The sequence below is a fragment of the Melanaphis sacchari genome, unplaced genomic scaffold, assembly GCF_002803265.2.
Source record: "Melanaphis sacchari strain LSU unplaced genomic scaffold, SCAv2.0 Contig43_pilon_pilon, whole genome shotgun sequence".
Lineage (NCBI taxonomy): Eukaryota > Metazoa > Arthropoda > Insecta > Hemiptera > Aphididae > Melanaphis > Melanaphis sacchari.
The window spans coordinates 1842456-1862880 of NW_020271284.1; the positions used below are offsets into that span (position 1 = coordinate 1842456).

Sequence of the window (20425 nt, forward strand, 5' to 3'; positions counted from 1 at the left end):
AATTATTGATAAATAAAATAAATAACAGAAATGGAATTATACAACTTTAAAAATTTTGTTTGCTGTTTAAAATGTTCAAAGATTTTAAAGTAATTTTATTTATTGATATATTGATAACATAATAAATGATGATAAAACTATTCTGTTATTATATCAAAGTAATATAAAGGAGGGCGCTCACTATTTAAAATTACTTTATGGTTGGTACCTAGGAACCAAACAGTACAATATATTTTTATTTTTATTTGTATAAAATGGTATGAAATGGTAGTTCTGAAAAAGGAATTCAAGTTCTGGCTTCAATTTATGAAAACAACGGCCCCTCTAGTCTCTATATTACTCTATGGATTATACCTTGAAAGGCAAATAACATAGCCACATGACCTAAAGTTAGGTTAGTCGGTCACTGATAAAGTAATAAGTATCTACTATCTAACAATATTAGCAATTAATAATTAATTTAAAAAAAGTTATAGTTTTAATACTTCAGTTTCGGTTGTCTAACAGATTTATGAATAAAAATAAACGTAACAACACTATGTCTGCATTTGAGTATTATGCTAAGAAGAGAAATATTGAGGACAGCGTGAACCGTAAACATAAAAACAAGAAGAAATTCAAAAAAATTTCTGTTAAAATTACTAAAAATGAAAAAGATGTTAAGGATTTAAAAAAACTCAAAAGTCATACTTTAAATAATATTTATAATCTCAATTTAAAAGATTCTTCCAAAACGGGACAAAAATTGTTTGAATGGTTAATACATCCAATCAGTATAGACAATTTCATGAAGTAAGTGAATACGTATTATTATCTATATTATAATATTATATTCATTTTACTTGTGTATCTGTGTTAATATTTTTGATATAAGATCTAGATAATAACTATTTTTTTGATTTTCACTGACAATTTGATTTTAAAGTGTAGTATAATTTATACCAGTCACTGAATTTAAATTTATTGTTTTTCAGGAATAATTGGGAGAAAACTATCCTGCATGTGCCAAGAAATAGTTCTAATTACTTTTCACAGTTGTTTTCTCTTACTGAGTTTGATACCATTCTTCGTGAAAATAACCTTCAATATGGGACAAATGTAGATATTACATCTTATACAGACAATGTACGTGAAACACATAATCCAGTTGGCCGAGCTTTTCCTCATGTTGTTTGGGATTATTTCAACAATGGGTGTAGTGTCCGGTTACTGAACCCTCAGCTATTCGCTTCAGAAATTTATAAGTTCATGGCTAATCTACAAGAATATTTTGGCTCATTAGTTGGTTGTAATGTTTACCTTACACCATCATTTTCTCAAGGGTTTGCTCCTCACTACGATGATATTGAAGCATTTGTTGTGCAAGTAGATGGTGAAAAACATTGGAGGGTTTATAAACCAAGGTAAATGTTATTAGACATTCATAGTTGGTTATAATATATTTCTTACAATTTTATTTTTAGAAGTGAGTTTGAAACTCTGCCAAGGACTTCAAGCAAAAATTTTGATCAAAATGAAGTAGGTGAACCAATTCTTGATGTAATATTGAGACCTGGAGATTTTTTGTATATGCCTAGAGGATATATACATCAAGCTGATACTTTATTTACAGAAACACATTCTTTACATTTGACATTTTCATCATATCAACAGAATTCTATGTATGATTTTCTTCAAGTGGTAAAATGTTTAATTTTTTATATTTTCTCTTTATGTTTTTATATATAATATTGTTTTTTTCCAATTTGTAATTAATTAATTTTTAGATTTTAATATCATTTGAGTTTATCTTTTAATATTAACTTGGATTTGAGTTTTCGATATTTAATTTCATATTTTAATTTATCAGTTTAAATACATTAAATCAAAGGAAATTATTTATTTTTATTTTATCAATTATCCTACAAATTGTTGTGTTTGTCTTTTTTTATAGTCCTATTTAAAATGTATTAAAACTAATTATTATTATTTTATTTTTTATAATTTATTAATTGTAATTAAATAAATATTGTCTTATCAACTTTTTAGAAAAAATTAATAAATTGTTATTTTTAGGTGGTTAATAATTCTTTAAATAATGCTTTGAAGAATGATATATCCTATAGATCTGGATTACCTATTGGATACCAACATTTTGGAGGCTTATGCGAATCAGAAAAGCCACTTCCTCGTACTGTTCAAAGACAACAATTTGAAAATCAAATCAATCAACTTGTAGGAAATTTAAAAAATCACATCGATCTTGATCATGATATTGACATGTTTTCATTAAAAAATTATTACACAAACTCATTACCTCCATCAATGTCTAATGGTAAGTTACTTGTTGTAAGTTGATAAGACTTATTTGTTATTGATATAGTGAATGATATTAACAAAGACGATATTATATATAGTAAAATAAAATAAAAGTATAACTAAATCTACCATAAGTATTTGGGTTGTATGAAATTATAAAATAAATATTAATAATTGTTGTTTATTAGCCTTTAGAAAGCTAGTTAAATATAATAAAACAAATATTAAACTTTATTATGTTTATACATACAATCATGAATCAATGAATACTGAAATTCTTCAAACTGTAGACTTATTGTTATGTGATATAAGTCATATTTAAATTAATTGAAATGTAGAAACAATTTATTTATTTTTACAGATGAACTGCTACGAACAGTTACTAATGGTACAAAAATGTTACCTAATGGAACAACCACTAAACCAATGATAGATCTTGAAATTGCTGAAGTTAAACTTATTCGTAAAAATTGTTTTAGGTAAGACACACTATAGAAATCTATTGATTATATTAAGAATGAGCTTTAATTTTTATCTTGATTATAATCTCAAAACGATTTGAATGTTAAATATACTTTTAATATTGATTGGAATAATGTATGTATATTATTGTGATACAAATCATAATAATTCTTGGAAATTGTATTTGACATTTGATTTTAAAAATTATCTCAAATAAAGTCATGTTAAAGTTTTTTTTATATTTAATATTTATTGAAAAATATTTTTTTAAAATACCCTTATGGTTTGTTCTGTTGATATGTAATATGTATTGTAGTATAATTAAAGTAGTAAAATGGTATTATTGTAGGCTGGTTGAAGAAAGTATGTTGGATGAAGATACTGATCAAATGATAAATGAATTAAGATTTTATTATAATCTAGATAACTCAAAACAGCTGCATAGTAATGAGTGTCAATTTATTGTCATACCAGATGAAATGGGATTATTTGTAAAGAAATTGTTTAATATTTATCCATCATTTATTAAAGTATCTGACTTATGTGATGACAATGAACAGGTAAATATTAATAAGTTACAAAAAAAAAAAAAAAATGAGAAATGATGTATAGTATACCGTGTATTCACCAATTTAGTGAACATTGAATTTCTCAGGCGTAATTAAATTGGAATAAATCAAAATTTTTTTTACAAGCTAGTGGTATATAAATACACATTTATAGATAAATTTTTAAAATTTTTATCATTTCGGTATGCGCATGCACAATAAAAATATTTATTTTTTTGAATAACAACAATTATTTTGAACACAATATTAGGATTGGCCTAATTTTTTTAAAGTTATTTTGATGTATCAACTATGGTTCTAAATTAAAAATTGACAAAATAAAAGTAATTTCCTTTTCAATAAGCAAATACATTTTTATGATTCATTTAAGTGCATAAAATAATTTAAAATAATTTATTATTGGTTAATTTTTGAATGTTTTTACATATTTTTATTTTACGTTTTATAAATAAGACTCATTCAATAAACAGCAAGATATCCAGATATTACTTCATTTGATTTTTTTTATGAGGAATTTAAAAACAATAGTTTACAAAGATCCACCAGTCAGTCTTGCAGATTTAAAAATAAAATTGTGGTTGCTTGTATTGTGTAATTAGTAATAAGTAATAACATAACAATATAACATATTATAAGTTATTTAATGTTAGCAACGAATAGAGGATGTCTACAACAATTTCAATTATGCGTAGAAAATAATGGAGGGAACTTTAAGCAATTTATTTAACAAATTGTATAATTATAAAATAACTGTTATAAATAATATTTAATAAACAAATGTGCGATATGTATACCCATATTATGTAAATTTTATTTATAACATGTATACAAAAAAAAAAAATACATTAAAACAGTCAAAAATTAACCAATGATAATTATAAATGATTTTATGCACTTAAATGAATTGTAAAAATGTATTTATTAAAAAGGAAATGGCTTTTATTCAGTTAATTTTTAATTTAGAACCATAGTTGATACATCAAAATTATTTAAAAAAAATGGCTTATCTGAATATCGTGCTCATAATAGTTGTTGCTATTCAAAAACAGATATTTTTATTGTGCATGTGTACATGGAAATGATAAAAACTTAAAAGATTATCTATAATTATGTATTTATGTACTACTAGCTTGTAAAAAAATTAAATTTATTTCAATTTAATCCGGCCGAGAAATTCAATGTTCCCTAAATTGGAGAACACACGGTATATCTTGTTTAAAGATTTGTTAATTTATTAGATTTCTATTAAATTATCTACAGTATTTTAAACATATCTTACTATTTTATAATAAAATGTAATAAAATATTTAATTTTACCATTCATTATATCATCAATATTCATCAATAGTATTTATTAATATAATATAACATTTTATTAGTTTGGAAAATCACTGATTTCATTTTTGTTATAATTTTATCATATTATTTTTTACATGTACATATATTATGTTTTAACATTTGCTCGCTGTATTTTAATACAGACTAAATTAAATTTTGTATAATTCACATTTTTTTTTCATAAGTAAAATATTACTTGTTAGTAAATACCTAACTATAAACAACAATAATTTGTAATTCATACTTTTACCATAACTAAAGTAAAAGTACTGTAATATATTATAATATGAATATAAATTATAAACATAACAAACTGTAATTAATCAAAAACTAAAACTAACTAATATCTACTTATCGATAAAGTAATTAGTGTTAGAACTTATATTAAAATTGTAGTTATTTTTATTTTTTTTTTTGTAAATATTAACAAAATTAGTTTTATTTGATTATTATTCATTTTAGAGGTATATAATACTTATTAATATGAATATGTTCCAGGTTTTGCAGCTTGTGAATGATTTATGGGAACGAGGATTGTTAATTACTTCAAAAAATATTACTGCTATGTCTAATTAGTTATTGAAAGAAATAACTAAAATATACATATTAAAATTTATGTTTGAAATAATACTTAATTTATAATAAACAATGCATTTTGAAAAAAGTTATTTAATATTTTATATATTTTGTAAATGCTTGTTCTTGGCAATTACATATTCAGTGTAGCTGAGAAATCCATCATAGTTTGTATCATCATCATACAGTATTTGATCAACTAAATCTAAAAAAAAGTTATAGTATTTTTTATTTATTACTAAATACTTAATTTACCTAGGTACCTGTGTAATTTTCTAAATTTGATATCTTTGTTTCCGTATCACCATAGTTTTCCATATTATGAGCAAATGCTGACATTAATTCTAATCCATCAAGCATTGTGTTTTTATCATAGTCATGAGCACTATACAATTAAGAAATTGATTAATTAGTTATTTACAAAATATTTATTATTTGTGTATGTTACCCACATGAAATATCTAAATTCTAATTCTTCATCTGTTAAATTACTATCGTCTATATCTGGAAGTCCAAGATCCTCTTCAATATGCCTGTTTAATTTTTAAAATAATATATATACATATTACATATATATATATATATATTTATATTTGTGTTCCAAGTATAAACACAATGCTATGTAGTGGCATTGCCAGGGGGGTTAACGGGTTATACAAAAAAAAAAAAAAAATTTCTCTTATTTTTAAAACTTAAGTACATTTATTTGTTTATAATGGTTAACAGGACAGTAGAACACGTTTTAATAAAATAATAATAAATTTTATATTTTAACCTATGTTTAATCAACTTATTAGAATTAAAAAGTTGGTACTTATGTAGTTATGTAGGAGCGAATTGTAAATCAGCGACTGAAATTCATGAAATGATTAAAAAATCATTTGAAGATGAAACAGTGAGTAGTTTTAAAATATTTGATTGGCATAAAAGGTTTTAGAGGGTCATAATTCGTAAAGTAACATCAGTGATAACTATATTATATAAAATATAAAAATTTAAAAATTTAAACAAAATTGAAAAAATTGTTTGTCGGTAGATACTATCATAAGATACTTGCTAAAAAAAAAAAAAAATGACAATTTATTTCTTTGGTTAGGTATACGTACGCGATGTGAATGAGTTGCTTTAAATTAAAAACGTTATGTACTTGGTATGTAAGTAAAAAATAAAAAATAGATTAATAAGGGTTTTTTTAGTCATAAATTGTGACTCATAATTATTTATAAAACATTTACGTAGTAGGTACTTATACAGTTATACATGTATGGCCTCGTGCAATGTCCATATAATTTGTGACATGAAATTTAAACAACAGGGGTCCTCCTTATAGAACCTATCTAGGTATGTTATATAAGTGTTATGAGGGGTGATTATGGGAAATAATGTAAGGTGGATCGTCGCGCTAGAGGGGTTGGCTGAGGAGGACATGAGTATGCCCGCGACCCGCACGCGAAACTCTTGGGTCACGGGTGCCGCGCTACTGCACAATCGTTACAAAAAACGAACGGTCGCAATTTTATTGTAATCATTTTTATAGCGTGGGCACCTATATAATACGTATATACACGATCACATAGTGTGCTGTATGATATATTTTATACTCGTCGTCACTGACCTCTTGTCGTGCAGTATCGGTTTGTCTTGGGTGAATTTTGTGTCGCCCATGGGCTTGGGGTGCTTGTGCTCGCGGTGGTGGTTGCTCTCGATTCTCAGTTCGCCAGACACAGCGGCCCTGGGGTGGTGCGGACCCCGCTGGAACCCGACGGCGATGCCCACCAGCAACAGTTCGGCCAGCACCGGTCCTCTCATGTCGTACCGTGCGAGTTTATCCCTTCGCCCGCGCCACCGCCGACTCTTTCGGTCCTCGCTGTCTACTCCTGTACGCACATACGACGGGGTATATTTTTTTTTCCATTTCTATTTTATTTCATTTCATTATCCGCTTAACGGAATAATGTTTTCGCGCGCGACAGATGCGCCGCGTAGACCGGTCTCGCCTGCAACCGCGCCCCGCACGTACGCGAGCCAGCGATCTGCAAATTCGATTTACTCGGCTCGCGCACCACGGTCATTTCACGGCCGACGAGAACCCAGCGTGGTCCGATCACCACTCGTCTCCAGTGGCGGCGATGACGACAACGTTAAATCTAATAATCGGCGGGGGCCCATGTCCTGCCTGCACTTTGAGGAAAAAAACCCTTTTACCTTCCCACTATCGCTCTATCTCCATACTATATACCTCTACCCTCTTTATCGTTCTTTCCGAATATTGCTGGGCTTATTTTACTATGATATAATGAGTAATGACTGCAGTATTCTTGTGCAGCGTATAAATGTTACATGCACCTAATATAATATTATACGTGATTTAGGTATGATGTACAAGTGTTACAGAAAGAATCGAAGACCTCAGCATTTAATTAACTTTTGTTATAAAATAATCGATATTTAAAATGTTTTCAATATAATATAGGTAATATTGATAATATTTTATCAGATAGGAGTAAATAACTGTTTTATTTTAAATTATTTATTAGAATTAAAGTCCCATTTCTTATTATAGGTATACATAGTTATTAAATTTAATTTGTCAGTTATCTATGTTACACCGTGATAAAGGTAGTTACTATAGGTACACAGATTAGGCGTTGGGTGTGTTATGCGTCTGACGTTCACGTTTGTATACAAATGTCGATGATATTCGACGTAGCGAAAGATGATATCATTCTTTAAAATCATTATTTTTATTGTGTTCTTGTGATTCAGTAGCCATTTTTTATATCTATCGCGTATGTGGTTTAGCCAGTGCCGTTTATTATGTTTTTTTTAATTATAATTATGTAATACTTACGGCAAATGGCGATAATGAGTTAGTTTTCAACTAATTATTCTAAATTTATTTATACGTATTACACTAATAAATTATCGTTGGTCAAATAAAAAAATAATTTTTATTTATAAATAATTATAGATATCAATTTTTTTTGATTTTAGTTAGATAGGAATCTTATTATACAATATTAATGTATAAAAAATTGATTATTTTTAGAATAGATATTTTAAAGATATGTGTAAAACTACTTTAAGTACCCAAATGGAAAACTGATTTATTAGTATAGCTATCTACTTATAATATGATGACATTTTATAAAAAATATGATGTTTGTATTTTTAACTGTTCAAAGTTTTTATAATAGGTAATTATTGAATTTGGCGTTTTATTCGGCATGGTTTAATTATTGATTTTTTGATTAGGTATATGAGAAATGTTACCTAGGTACGTTAAATAGCTAGTACCATAAGTGTTGTATTTAACAGAGAAAAAATATTTATTTTTGACCAATTAATAATTATTAGGTTAAAGCATAGTATATGCATTTTTAAAACATTAATGATTGTCGATTGTTAATAGCTCATAAGCTCGTACATTAGTGTTTTTTTAACATTTTTAATATTCGTAGTTCGCAATAATAATTTATTAATTACTATTAGATATATATAAATACGACAGCGAATTATAAGAATACTAACAAATGTTTCTCACTGATGAATTTTTTTGAAAATTTAGAAATATCTAAATCAAAATTTGAACGAGTAGTTTCTGAGTTTATTAATGTATTTATACTAATATAAATAATATATTTCTTAAACACGGATTTATAAAAATATAAAACATATTGTGCTGTATTGGATCTACCTACTTATTATTTAATAAGTATATTTTTAAAGAGTTCTATAAATTAAAATTTGAATAAATAAATAATTAAATAAAAAATTGAGCGAGGTGGATAGGAGATACTAGCATGTACAATCATTCCCTGCATACCAAAGTATCTGAACGAATTTAGATTACATCATTGATTGTACAAAATAGTATATTATTGCAACAATATCTAGACCCCACAAGGTTTGATTTTTCTTTTATGTAATGTAGTTAATATTCGTTTTGCATTGTAATTTGTAGCCTGCATGCAGCATATAATAATTTATTAGTTTACAATAATGGATTTGACATTTTATCAGAATTTATAAACTTTTGGATTTGGATATCTTATAATACACATATATATGTTATTTGTCAAAACTTTATGAAGTTATATAGAATTTATGAATTCGTTGGTATAATAATATAAAACATTAAATGTTGACGCGATAAGCTTATAAACATATAAAATAATGTTATCGAGGATGTCTGGATGTGTAATCGAATACCTATACGATTTCGCGAGTGATCCGCAATAATAGGACTATAAGCGAGATTATAATCACAATCTAATAATATATATATGTATATTATGTTTTAAACATTTTATATAGGGTTAAAATTTTGGCAATATGTTCTACGAGGACGATCGGTCGCAGAGTAGGTAGGTACCTACACAAAAGGGTTGTCGAACAATAGTCGGTTTCAAATGTACATACGCTACGGTACACATACCCTATTATAATAGCACGACAGGTCTTAAAATAATTTACTATTATACATACAGCTGACAGATTTTAGACACGATGACGTGCAGTGCTTTAAAGCGTTTTCGTTTGAAATGAATGGAAACGTTTCTTTACACGTCATTGTAACTAGAAAACTGTTCATTGTCGTCATCAATCCATGTCCAGACACTGGACAGTCTCTAGTTTCTTATGTATAGCGATTAAACGAAATAATATGCGAGCTTATAAAGTAGTAAAAAAATACGTCAACGAAACAATAAGCTCAATCGCTATATATTTCGGCGACCGATTGATTTTTTGTATATTTTTGGTTGATATCTATTAATATTTAATTATATTTAAAATACATGCTCAGGTGGTCCACATAGGTAAATAAATATTATAAAATTAGATTTTATCAGTAAATTTATCTAAATGTACCTATAAATATTACCTTTTTATCTCACAATTATTGTAACTAGTTGATAAATTTATAAATATACCTATATGAATTAAATTAAATTGTATCATGTTATATTTATTGTTATTAACATAATAAACTAATGTTTAGACTATAGTATATGTATACATAGATATTGCAGATAGGCACGAAATGAGCTTAAAAGTTTTTTTCTAACATACTGCTCATTAAGTATTAAGATACTCGTACAAGGATTGTACGAAATCTAAATCGCATTGAACATTGAGTACTATATAGCCAGAGTGTATATTAATATTACACAGTGCCATACTGTATTTTTCCTCGTACAGGTATTACATTACATCATTTTAAACTATTAAATTATTACCTACTCACTATAAACGTATTATATAAAATACTTAATAGAAAAAATTTAAATTACTATTCATTTAAACAAACTAAAAACTATTACCCTATAATGAGCATTATTAAACCATGATTTGTGAACCATCTATAAAAGGTGTAAAATAACAATCATCCAAAATCATATTTTAAAAATATTAAATAAAAAAATACTACCGACATAAAGAAATACACGAAAATATACCCTGAAAAGGTACACGCTTCCACCAAAAAACAGGTCTTACCGGGATGACGGGAATGAGACAAAAAAAAAAAAAAAAAATAAAATATTTCTCTCGTAATCAGTTATTATTATTTGACAGCATTTAACGATTTTAGATTGTATATATTATTAAACAAATCAAATATCGTCAATACATCATACGTACCTATACTTTGAAACTTTGCAGCAGGAATCTGTGGAGATGTGAGTGGTTTGATTATAATACTATCTATTATACGAGATGTGATAACGTTCGGTATCAGCGAAACAATTCGCTCGATACGAGTTCTCGTGCTACCTATTATATACGGACATCAAGTAGCGTCGGATCAATATGAAGTGAGTTCGCCAAAATAAAGGGTAGTTTCGCATGGTATACGCGTGTGCATTAAATTCCGATAGATAGCGGTAGGGTTTCTATGTAACATTTCAGTTGCCTAGAAAATATTTATTTTAATTTCTGCGGTCATGTCGGGCATGTGGGTGTTCTGTTAATTTTTGGCACTTGGACTTTGTCAATTTTACAAAATTTTGCAATAACTGGTGCCTGGCAGAGAAGAAAAATCGTTTTACCCGATATATTTGACTGTTGAGAACTTTTGGTTTGGACTAGGCTTTTTTTGAATGGAAATATATTTTTATTTGATCAGTGAAAAACTAAAATATAAAAATAAAACCATAGCTGTTATCCAACTATTATTATTATTGGCTTTGGTGATAATCATATTCGGTGCCCCATTTCAACATGCTGTTTCATACAGCTATTTCTACAGGGAAGTTAAGATTCTATTCGTAAATTGAAACTTCTATAAAAACTGGTCGTTGTGCTCGATAATATATTATGGAGATACGTAATTATACATTATTAGTATCATAATTTTACATAATTAAAATTTAATCAGATAAGTAATACACATTTTTTTTTTTTTTTAACAACAAATTATTGATATTTCTTATAATAATTTTTTTATTTTTAATATGATAATATTTATAAATAAAAAACACAATTAATATAAATAAAAACAATTTATATCAATAACACATAGAAACATATATTATACATTGTAGGTACATTATACATACTAGTATACTATTTTAACAATCTGTTTAGTCTAGCGCTGTAATTTGACATATTTTATATTTTAATATGACAAAATAATTTTATGATTTACTATTGAGAAAATACAACTTTTGCTTATAATTTGTTAGGTGTTAACAAATATTGTAAATCAATAAGACTAATAATATAACGGTACAAAATAATCTATATGATCGGTAGGTATCTAGTACAATCTAATTAGAACAATTAAAATTCAATTACCATACTTATGCCATTCATAACTATCATTGTATATTTGCTTAGATTATTTTATGTTCTTGGTTTTTAAATAATATTATACATAATTATATTATTATAGATCAACATATTATATGTATATACAACAAATATTATTTATAATTTTATTTCCTTCCAATTATAAAAGTTGAAACCTAAATAAACAACAAACTATAGCTTTTATGCTTAATTTCAATAATTTTTAAATGTAATTTAAAGTATCTACTCGTATGTCTATTGTACGCATTAAAAATTTCCTTAAGGCATTGTCTATCTTGTACCTACCTACTTCATTTTATCATCAATGGTTCAATTTAATTTTGACATTTCCTCCCTTTATTCCTTTATTTAGTCGATCTACAAAATTGTCTATTTTACTTGTAAGTAATGCGTGTATATATATATATTTTAGTGCTACTTTTTGCTATTGCATTCATCAATTTTCTTTTTAGTTTATTTTCCTTTCACATTTTTTTGCAATACAACCTTATGCACGTCCTCATAATATGTCTACATTCACCCAATACATTTCAACTGCTACTATCTATTTTTTTTTTATTTTATTTACTATTGAAGTGATCCTATAACCTTTTTTTTCACCATCAATTCAATCTTGGTTACACTTTATATTAAATTTATTCTTTTTCTCAATAAAATTCTCTGTATAATATGTTTTTATTATCTAATCACGTTCCACGTACAATAGAAAAAACATACATTCTATTATATTTATACTTGATATACTTATTTATATACAATGCTCGTACTTATAACATTTCATAATTTTATTGTTCTTGTATGTTTTTTACATCTATTGAAATGTGTACAATTTTAATAATAATCTGGTTACTTATAATTCTTTTATACCCGTAAAGTTAAATTACGTTATATACACCAATCATATATTAAAATATCATAAAATTAAAAATATTAAAATACTTAAGTATGATGATGATTAACTTTAAATTGTAACTATAATATTTAAAAGTTATTAAAATATTATGTATGGTTTTAGATAGATGTATAAAATTTGAACATATTTTAATCGTATTTAGATGAAAAATATTATGTTTAAGAGAAAAAGAAACCTTGTCTTGACATGCCATCGGCGAAAAAATATGTAAAAAAATTTAATTTTTTAGTATAATTTTTTAATATAATTAGTGAAGTTTAAGGAACTATTTTTGTATGTATTTAAAAATTATTGCATGTCATCAGGTTATAAATTAAATATTTTAATGTCGATTTTTAGACTATTGTTAATTTTTAAGATGGAGTGAAAAGAGACTTTTCTATAAGTTGTAAAATTCACTATTTCCCCCGAGTTCAATTTCTTCGGTATCTTTAGGAGTAATATATAGCTGTATTCTTTCCAAGCCAGATTGAAAAAAAACTTTTACCACATTTGGTTTAGCCTGTCGTATAACTTCTTCATTCAAAATTAAATGAAAACGAGACCGGGTTTATGTATTTATAGGCGAATACATTTACTTTATTTCTTTTGTCAGGTACTTGCATCTACTCTATAATTCTATTCTTATTTCTTGTCTGTAAAATTTTTCTATACATAAAGTTCTACGCATTGCATACTAATTTTCGTTTTTATTGTTAAGAAATTATACTTTTACTATACATACAGCTTAAACAAATGTACAATATACATTTACATCAATATAATATAATGAATTGTATTGACATTAATTTTTCTATTTGATTTATATGTAAAGAAGTATATAACATATAAAATAATTATGTGATATAATATAAGGTATTAGTAATTAATTTAATTATTGATCATCAAGTATGTAATATTATAACAGGTTAATCGCCATTGGGTTATGAAAATTTATTAATGAGTGGTGATTATAAAATTTATTCCTTATAATAATTATGTAGAAGTTAGTTAATTTCATATTGTACAATCTAAATCTACTATTATACTATGTTAATATAGAGAAATTTAGTTTTTACAATATTTAGAAATCATACATATGACATAATGCATAGCTTAAAGTAGCTAATGGGTTTATTAAAATTATATAAAACTTCTAATTTACTAAGTATTTAATACAGTATAATTAATAAATGATATAATACGAGTATAAATAAATTATATAGGTAGGTTGTATGAAAATATGATAATTATTGGTTTATATTGCAAGTGTATAAAGCACTGCGTATTTTTTATAATAAATTTTAATAAATACGAAGTAAAAGTAAGCTCTTCTCTGAAATTAGTTCAATTTTAAAATAAACCATTTTGATTCTTAAACTTTATCCTTTTCATAAATTGTTCAATGCTTTAAAACTTACAAAACTTTAGTATAACGTCGTCGCATCTTATTGAAAAGCAAACGTATTTCTTTTTATAAAGACTTGTAATTATGTCTGTATTGATCATATAACTTCTAGTCAGAAAGAGATTAATTATGAGCAATAAAATTTAATTTTGAAAAGTTGTATTTGTGAAATATTATTGTTAGTTATTTATTCTGTATACAAATTTAAAAATTCGTAATGTCACTTAATCGTATAAACAATAAAAATAATGTTTATGCTTTATTTATCACTAGTAACGAAAACGTTGTCATTTAAGCAATAAATACCAATATAGTAGTGTTATTTGTAGAGTAATGGGGTCAAAAACTTCGTTGACTAATTTTTAAAGACGTACTTTGGTTGATATTGGAATCTCTGGGATTGACCATTTCAACTGCTTTTCCCTGAAAGAAAAAAAGTTTTAATCAAATATGTACAAAGTATAATTTAATATCGTTCTTACTCTACCTTAACTTAAACTTATTTTAAATGTTAAAACAGTATTGAATAATTGATTGTTGCAGTAGGTATTATATTTTAATTTTTATATTAGACAGATTAAATTTGAATTTAATAAATATTTATGAAATAAATATCTTATAATGTATATAAAATTTATAATTTGATTATATAGTATGATATATATATAAAGTACGAGTAGGTATATATGTAAAATATACTACTACTATTATCTCTGTATAATTATACAGCCAAGATGGTTGAAACATGTCCAATAACAATCTTAAAATACTAGATATAGTAGAATGCTTATAATCGCATATTAATAACATATTTTTTAATTATTTTATTTAAATATTATATTATAAATATAAAGCATATAAATTATTATAACGATTATCATTAATTATTCCATCATTAAATAATTGAAAGATCGAACATTAACTATTATGAGTAAATCAAGTAATTAGTAACAATATTATTAAAATGCACTGAAGACAATTTTGTACATAGCATTGTAAAGAATTTTTAAATATAAAACTCAATATGGCATTATTTTGACTTATAAATATTGTTTACGTAATTATATACATGTCATAATCCTACCTATCTTATTCCGATATGAAAAAAAAAATAAGACTGAAGAAAAATTCACATATCTCAGTTCTCTACTTTTGAGGTATGGTCTTCAAAATTAAATCAAAATTGTATAAATACTTGTAAAATTCTTTAAAATAATTTTTGCAGATAGGTTATATTGGTGGTTCTAGGTCAAAATATCTCTGGTTTAAAATACTCAGATACAAAATACCTGTTAAAAATATCTCTAGCCACAAATTATGTTACGATTTGAAAAGTTATAATTTTTTTAAAACGAGAATAGTCATTACAAGAGATATTTTATTTAATATTTATGTATTTAACAATATATTACTGAATTATCTCATGTTTAGGTTAAAATGGAGCAATCTTTGTCGGGTAAACCAAGTCTAAAAAAAAGAAAAAAGTTCAATGATTACGATGAACGACTGTTTAAAATGGTAAGTCAATATAACAAAATTACATCAATGAAATATTATAGGGGAATTACCCACAATATAAATTTTAAGTTATACCTTGATTAGATTTTAAATTTATTTATTTAATTTTTGTAATACTTACATATTATAATTACAATAACATACTTTTAAATATTATTAAATATTTTCATGGGAGATATTTCCATCAAAGATACTTTTGACTAGGGATATTCTGATTGGAGATATTTTTACTGGTTATTTTCTTTACTTTATATATATAATCAAATAGTCAAGAAAAAAATTAACTAAAATCTAAACGAATCACTGAAGCCTGTTACAAACATATAAATACACAAGGCTGGTACAGTACAAAATGAATGTGGGGATTATCTTTTCTAGCGTTATTAAGTTATATTGGTTAGATATTAATGATAAAAATAAATTATTGTAATTTTGCTACCTCATGTCTTCATGACAACAATTGTGTCAATGTTTAGAATCAGTTTGCTAATTATTGTAAAATATTGAGTAGTTATATAGTTATTAAAATATTTTAGGGAGTACATAAATGTATTATTTATTAAACATTAATAAAAATGAAGAAGACTATAAAATGTTTTGATACGCAGGGATACGTTTTGGTGGCTTTTAATCATAAGTATTTGAATATAAATAATATTTTAGTGTTAGATATCATCGTCATATAATTCACTATATTATTGAGTATTACTGTATTTTCAACGAATCCATTTTAACCATTGAATTCAATGTTAATTAATAATTGATAATCTTAAAATTTACTAAGCACTGACCTAAACACTTAAATTATTAATGGTAAGAAGCTTATAAAACCGTTAGAATTGGTTAGTTTATTGAAACACATTACCGCTATTGAGTATTAAAAATTAATGATTTATTACTTAGTTCAAAGTTCAATTAGAATTTATTAAAACTAATTAAAGTGTGCAAAGAAGCTTAGGTACTGGGTTATTCGATGGCCGTACAGATATGTAGATTTTTATAATAAATTCTTAATAAACTAATCTCTATTGCCAGGTATACATATTTTTTTAAAAGAGCATGGGCAAATATATACATGGTTATATATATATTTAAATAATTTACTTGTGCATGGAAAGTTTTATGGGTTAAAACAGTTTTTTTTAAAAATTAGAATAAGCCTTAGTGTATAATAGGTATGTTTAATCATGCCAGTAGATTATATCAGTTGATAAGTACCTATTTTATATTTATCACATAGGTACATATCAACGTCTTTGTTTTTTCTTTATGTAATTGGTTTTAATTTTTAAGTATAGAATTGTATACACAATAATATAATAAATATTGGTATAAACCTCATTCATTGATTGTAGCTCTTATCTATTAGATGTATTATTAGGTCCCTGTAACTTATGGAAAAATTAAAGACATAATATTTCATTTACAATAAATTCAGTTTATTCGAATTTTATAAATAATTTATTAATTAGTTAAATTTTAAAAGAACAACATCACTTGTCTGAAATGTTCACAGATATATAAAAAAAATTAGATAGCCGACTTTGATCGATTATTATCGCTAACAAAATGGCTGCTGTTCGTATTCTAAGGGGTGAATGTTTAATATGTTATTAGTATTGATAAGGGCATTTGAAATAGATTAAATATTATGTAACTGTTATTTAAATACTTGAATAGTATTTTATCACTTATCGTATCAGTTGAATTTGTAAATATTTACATCTTTCAGATGAAAAATAGCAGCCATTATTAGAGACATTATTTTATACGTATGAGCCATGGCAGTCGGTTGTTTAGAACTTTTGTATATCAATGGAAAAGTTATTTGTTAAAAACTACCAATATTTGTTTATGAATTTCTAATTTGCTCATTTAACAATTAATAACTAGTCGATGGGGTACGCAGTAAATTCAATTTTCAACTTGATAAGGACGTAAAGCAGCTAGTTATAAAGTATTGTTTTAATGGTCAAGTACCTATAAGTACTTTAAGAAATCCTATAACCTATAGTTAAATGTTACTATAATATGGCGGGGAAGTAGTTTTATAGATACATTTTTGGATAATTGCATTATTTTTACTAATTAATACATAAAAATAGGGATGGTTTAGGTTAAATAATTTCTATTTGTAATTTTGATATGGCTTAAATATAATTTTTAGTTAAAACTAACATAATTATTCAATATTAAACCACAATCAATAGATGTCGATAAACATCTAATTTAAATAATTTATTCCAGTATTTATACTCGCAATAGCAAAGCGTATTGATATTATTGCTTACCCATTAGTCATTACACATTATAATATAATACATACATATTATACGTTATACATATTACATGTACAAGTGTTGATCAATCTAATTTGTACACACATAAATGGTTGGAAATATAAGAGCTAATATATATTAAGGTAATTTCCCTCCATTTTTTTTTGTAACGGTCTTGCATATATATATATACCTATGTATATCAAGAATTCAAATAAGATTATTGTACTACCTTATTTTAGTATTGATATAATTACAGTATCGTTCGCTATATATTTTTGTCTACGTGACTCAATAGGATAATATACACAATGAAAATAGTTATATTGCTCATTGAGTTTTTTGAAAGACAAATAATATACATTTAATAATTATATAACCAAGGTGAATTCGAAAAAATTGCAAGCAACTCTGTATTTAAGTAACGTGTAAAATTATACAAACTATATAAAGAAATTAAATATTTAAAAATATTGATGTAGTTATGAATTTTAATTTTGAATACAATTACCAACGTACATTTGGTATATATAATATATATACTAACTATAGAATAATGTGTACCTATGACGTTATATTCATTTAAAATGTTAATAATATTTCAGGTTAAATGTACCTACCTATATTGTAATTTTTAAATATTGTATAGGCTTACTGTATAACCATAACTACTCGTTTTAAAATTAATATGAATTAATTTGATTACTTTTTAGTCTTTCATATAAAAAAAACATTAAGCAACAATATTTATGTATATATAAATATAATATACTTATGGGTTATGACTAAAAATACTGGATTTATATATTTTCTAAAAATCTTTTAAACTTAATATTTAAAATAGACAATATATTCTCTTAATATTCTTTTAAAATATTAAATGTATGATGTTATATGTCCTTAAAAATGCTAAATATTCTTTCAATAATTATTTAACTGTAAAAAAAAACATTTAAATTATTTAGTTTAAATGTATTTTATTTTGTTTACGATAACAATGAATTGGTGCATAAAAATAATATGTAATATTGTTATTAATTATTTACTTCATAAAAATATTTAAAAATAAAAACATTGTATTAATTTTAAATATTCTCCAACCCTTAATATATGCTTTTATAAACAAAATAAAATAAAAAATAAATTTTTTTTTAAACTTTTAATGTAAACAACATTATTATTATTTTTTTTTTATGTAGGTATAAAACACATTATAAAAGGAAAAATGTTGGATAATAACTTTAGTAGTTGAAACTGGTAAAAATCTTGAATAAAAAAAATTTTTTTTATAAATTCTATGTAATATGTTTCTCGAATTGTAAATAATATATCTTACTTTTATTTAACTGGATATACTAGAAATAAGTATGTAAAATCATAATAATCTGACCTATGGTACACATTTGTATATTCTAGTACAAGATTTTATATCTAATATATAATTTTTCAATACAGCATTAAAAGCGTCTGAAAAAAAAAATAGAATAATATTACTAACAATAATACAACAATAAATATATAGTTATACAAGTATAATGTATATAATTTATACTGATTGAATCAAATTTTCCTGCGTAGTCTTTATGAAACTTTATAATAATAACGAGAAAATCATAGTAAAATAATTTATACACTGTATTAAAAATTTCTATAAATAAAAGAATGGACCACGGACGTTCCAATTTCGGAAAGGTACATTATATACAGGTATATAATATATATATATATACAACAACATAATTACGGTGGAAAAAAATAAATCACAGCTTTAGATTTCATAAAAGTTCTTTTTCTCCTTTCCGCACACCACATGTATACACTATACACATATATATATATATATATATATATATATATATATATTCGTCGCCTGCTGCTGCCGTTGCAACTTACAATAACGATCACGTTGCTCGGGGGTAGAGATAAGTCGTGAATATATATATATATATGAGTATACGAGTATACGTTCTGAGAAAAGATGTAGAGAAAAACGAGAGACGGGCAAGAAAAGGGATAGAGGGTAAAAAAAAAAATACAATTTCGCCTTCTAAAGATAAATATATATATATATAAAGTTGAAACTCGAAATTTATAGAAACATTCTCGCGTTCTTGGTACATTTATATATACGCGCTTATATAGCAACAGCAGCAGGGCGCCGTATTCTGCAGTCAGCGGCGGCCACCATTATTATTATTATTATTATTATTACGCGCTCGGAGCGACGGCGACGGTGATGACTGCGATGACGGCGAGTACGATGAAGAAGAGG

The 20425-nt window shown here is 25.1% G+C and overlaps 2 protein-coding genes across 2 annotated transcripts; one reads left to right on the forward strand and one right to left on the reverse strand.

Annotated features, from left to right (window-relative positions):
* Positions 1–81: 81 nt before the first annotated feature.
* On the forward strand, positions 82–5328 carry LOC112597817 (ribosomal oxygenase 1). The gene is made up of 8 exons (XM_025344038.1): positions 82–394; positions 508–792; positions 975–1403; positions 1464–1680; positions 2056–2314; positions 2660–2777; positions 3110–3320; positions 5166–5328. Exons 2-8 carry the CDS (start codon positions 512–514, stop codon positions 5241–5243), a joined length of 1593 nt encoding a protein of 530 aa, XP_025199823.1. The 5' UTR covers positions 82–394; positions 508–511; the 3' UTR covers positions 5244–5328.
* On the reverse strand, positions 5287–11030 carry LOC112597818 (multiple coagulation factor deficiency protein 2 homolog). Its single transcript, XM_025344039.1, has 5 exons — positions 10887–11030; positions 6859–7120; positions 5696–5776; positions 5507–5628; positions 5287–5448 (listed from the first exon to the last, which is right to left on the reverse strand). Exons 2-5 carry the CDS (start codon positions 7050–7052, stop codon positions 5345–5347), a joined length of 501 nt encoding a protein of 166 aa, XP_025199824.1. The 5' UTR covers positions 7053–7120; positions 10887–11030; the 3' UTR covers positions 5287–5344.
* Positions 11031–20425: the final 9395 nt, after the last annotated feature.

Excerpts from the sequence above, each read along its gene's own strand:
- LOC112597817 (XM_025344038.1), top strand. The coding sequence starts at position 512 with ATGAATAAAAATAAACGTAACAACACTATGTCTGCATTTGAGTATTAT. Across the intron at positions 2,778-3,109 it reads ATTCGTAAAAATTGTTTTAG|GCTGGTTGAAGAAAGTATGT; the intron begins GTAAGACACACT and ends GTATTATTGTAG. Across the intron at positions 3,321-5,165 it reads TATGTGATGACAATGAACAG|GTTTTGCAGCTTGTGAATGA; the intron begins GTAAATATTAAT and ends AATATGTTCCAG.
- LOC112597818 (XM_025344039.1), bottom strand. The coding sequence starts at position 7,052 with ATGAGAGGACCGGTGCTGGCCGAACTGTTGCTGGTGGGCATCGCCGTC. Across the intron at positions 5,777-6,858 it reads CCGATACTGCACGACAAGAG|GCATATTGAAGAGGATCTTG; the intron begins GTCAGTGACGAC and ends AAAATTAAACAG. Across the intron at positions 5,629-5,695 it reads TTAGAATTTAGATATTTCAT|TGCTCATGACTATGATAAAA; the intron begins GTGGGTAACATA and ends TTAATTGTATAG.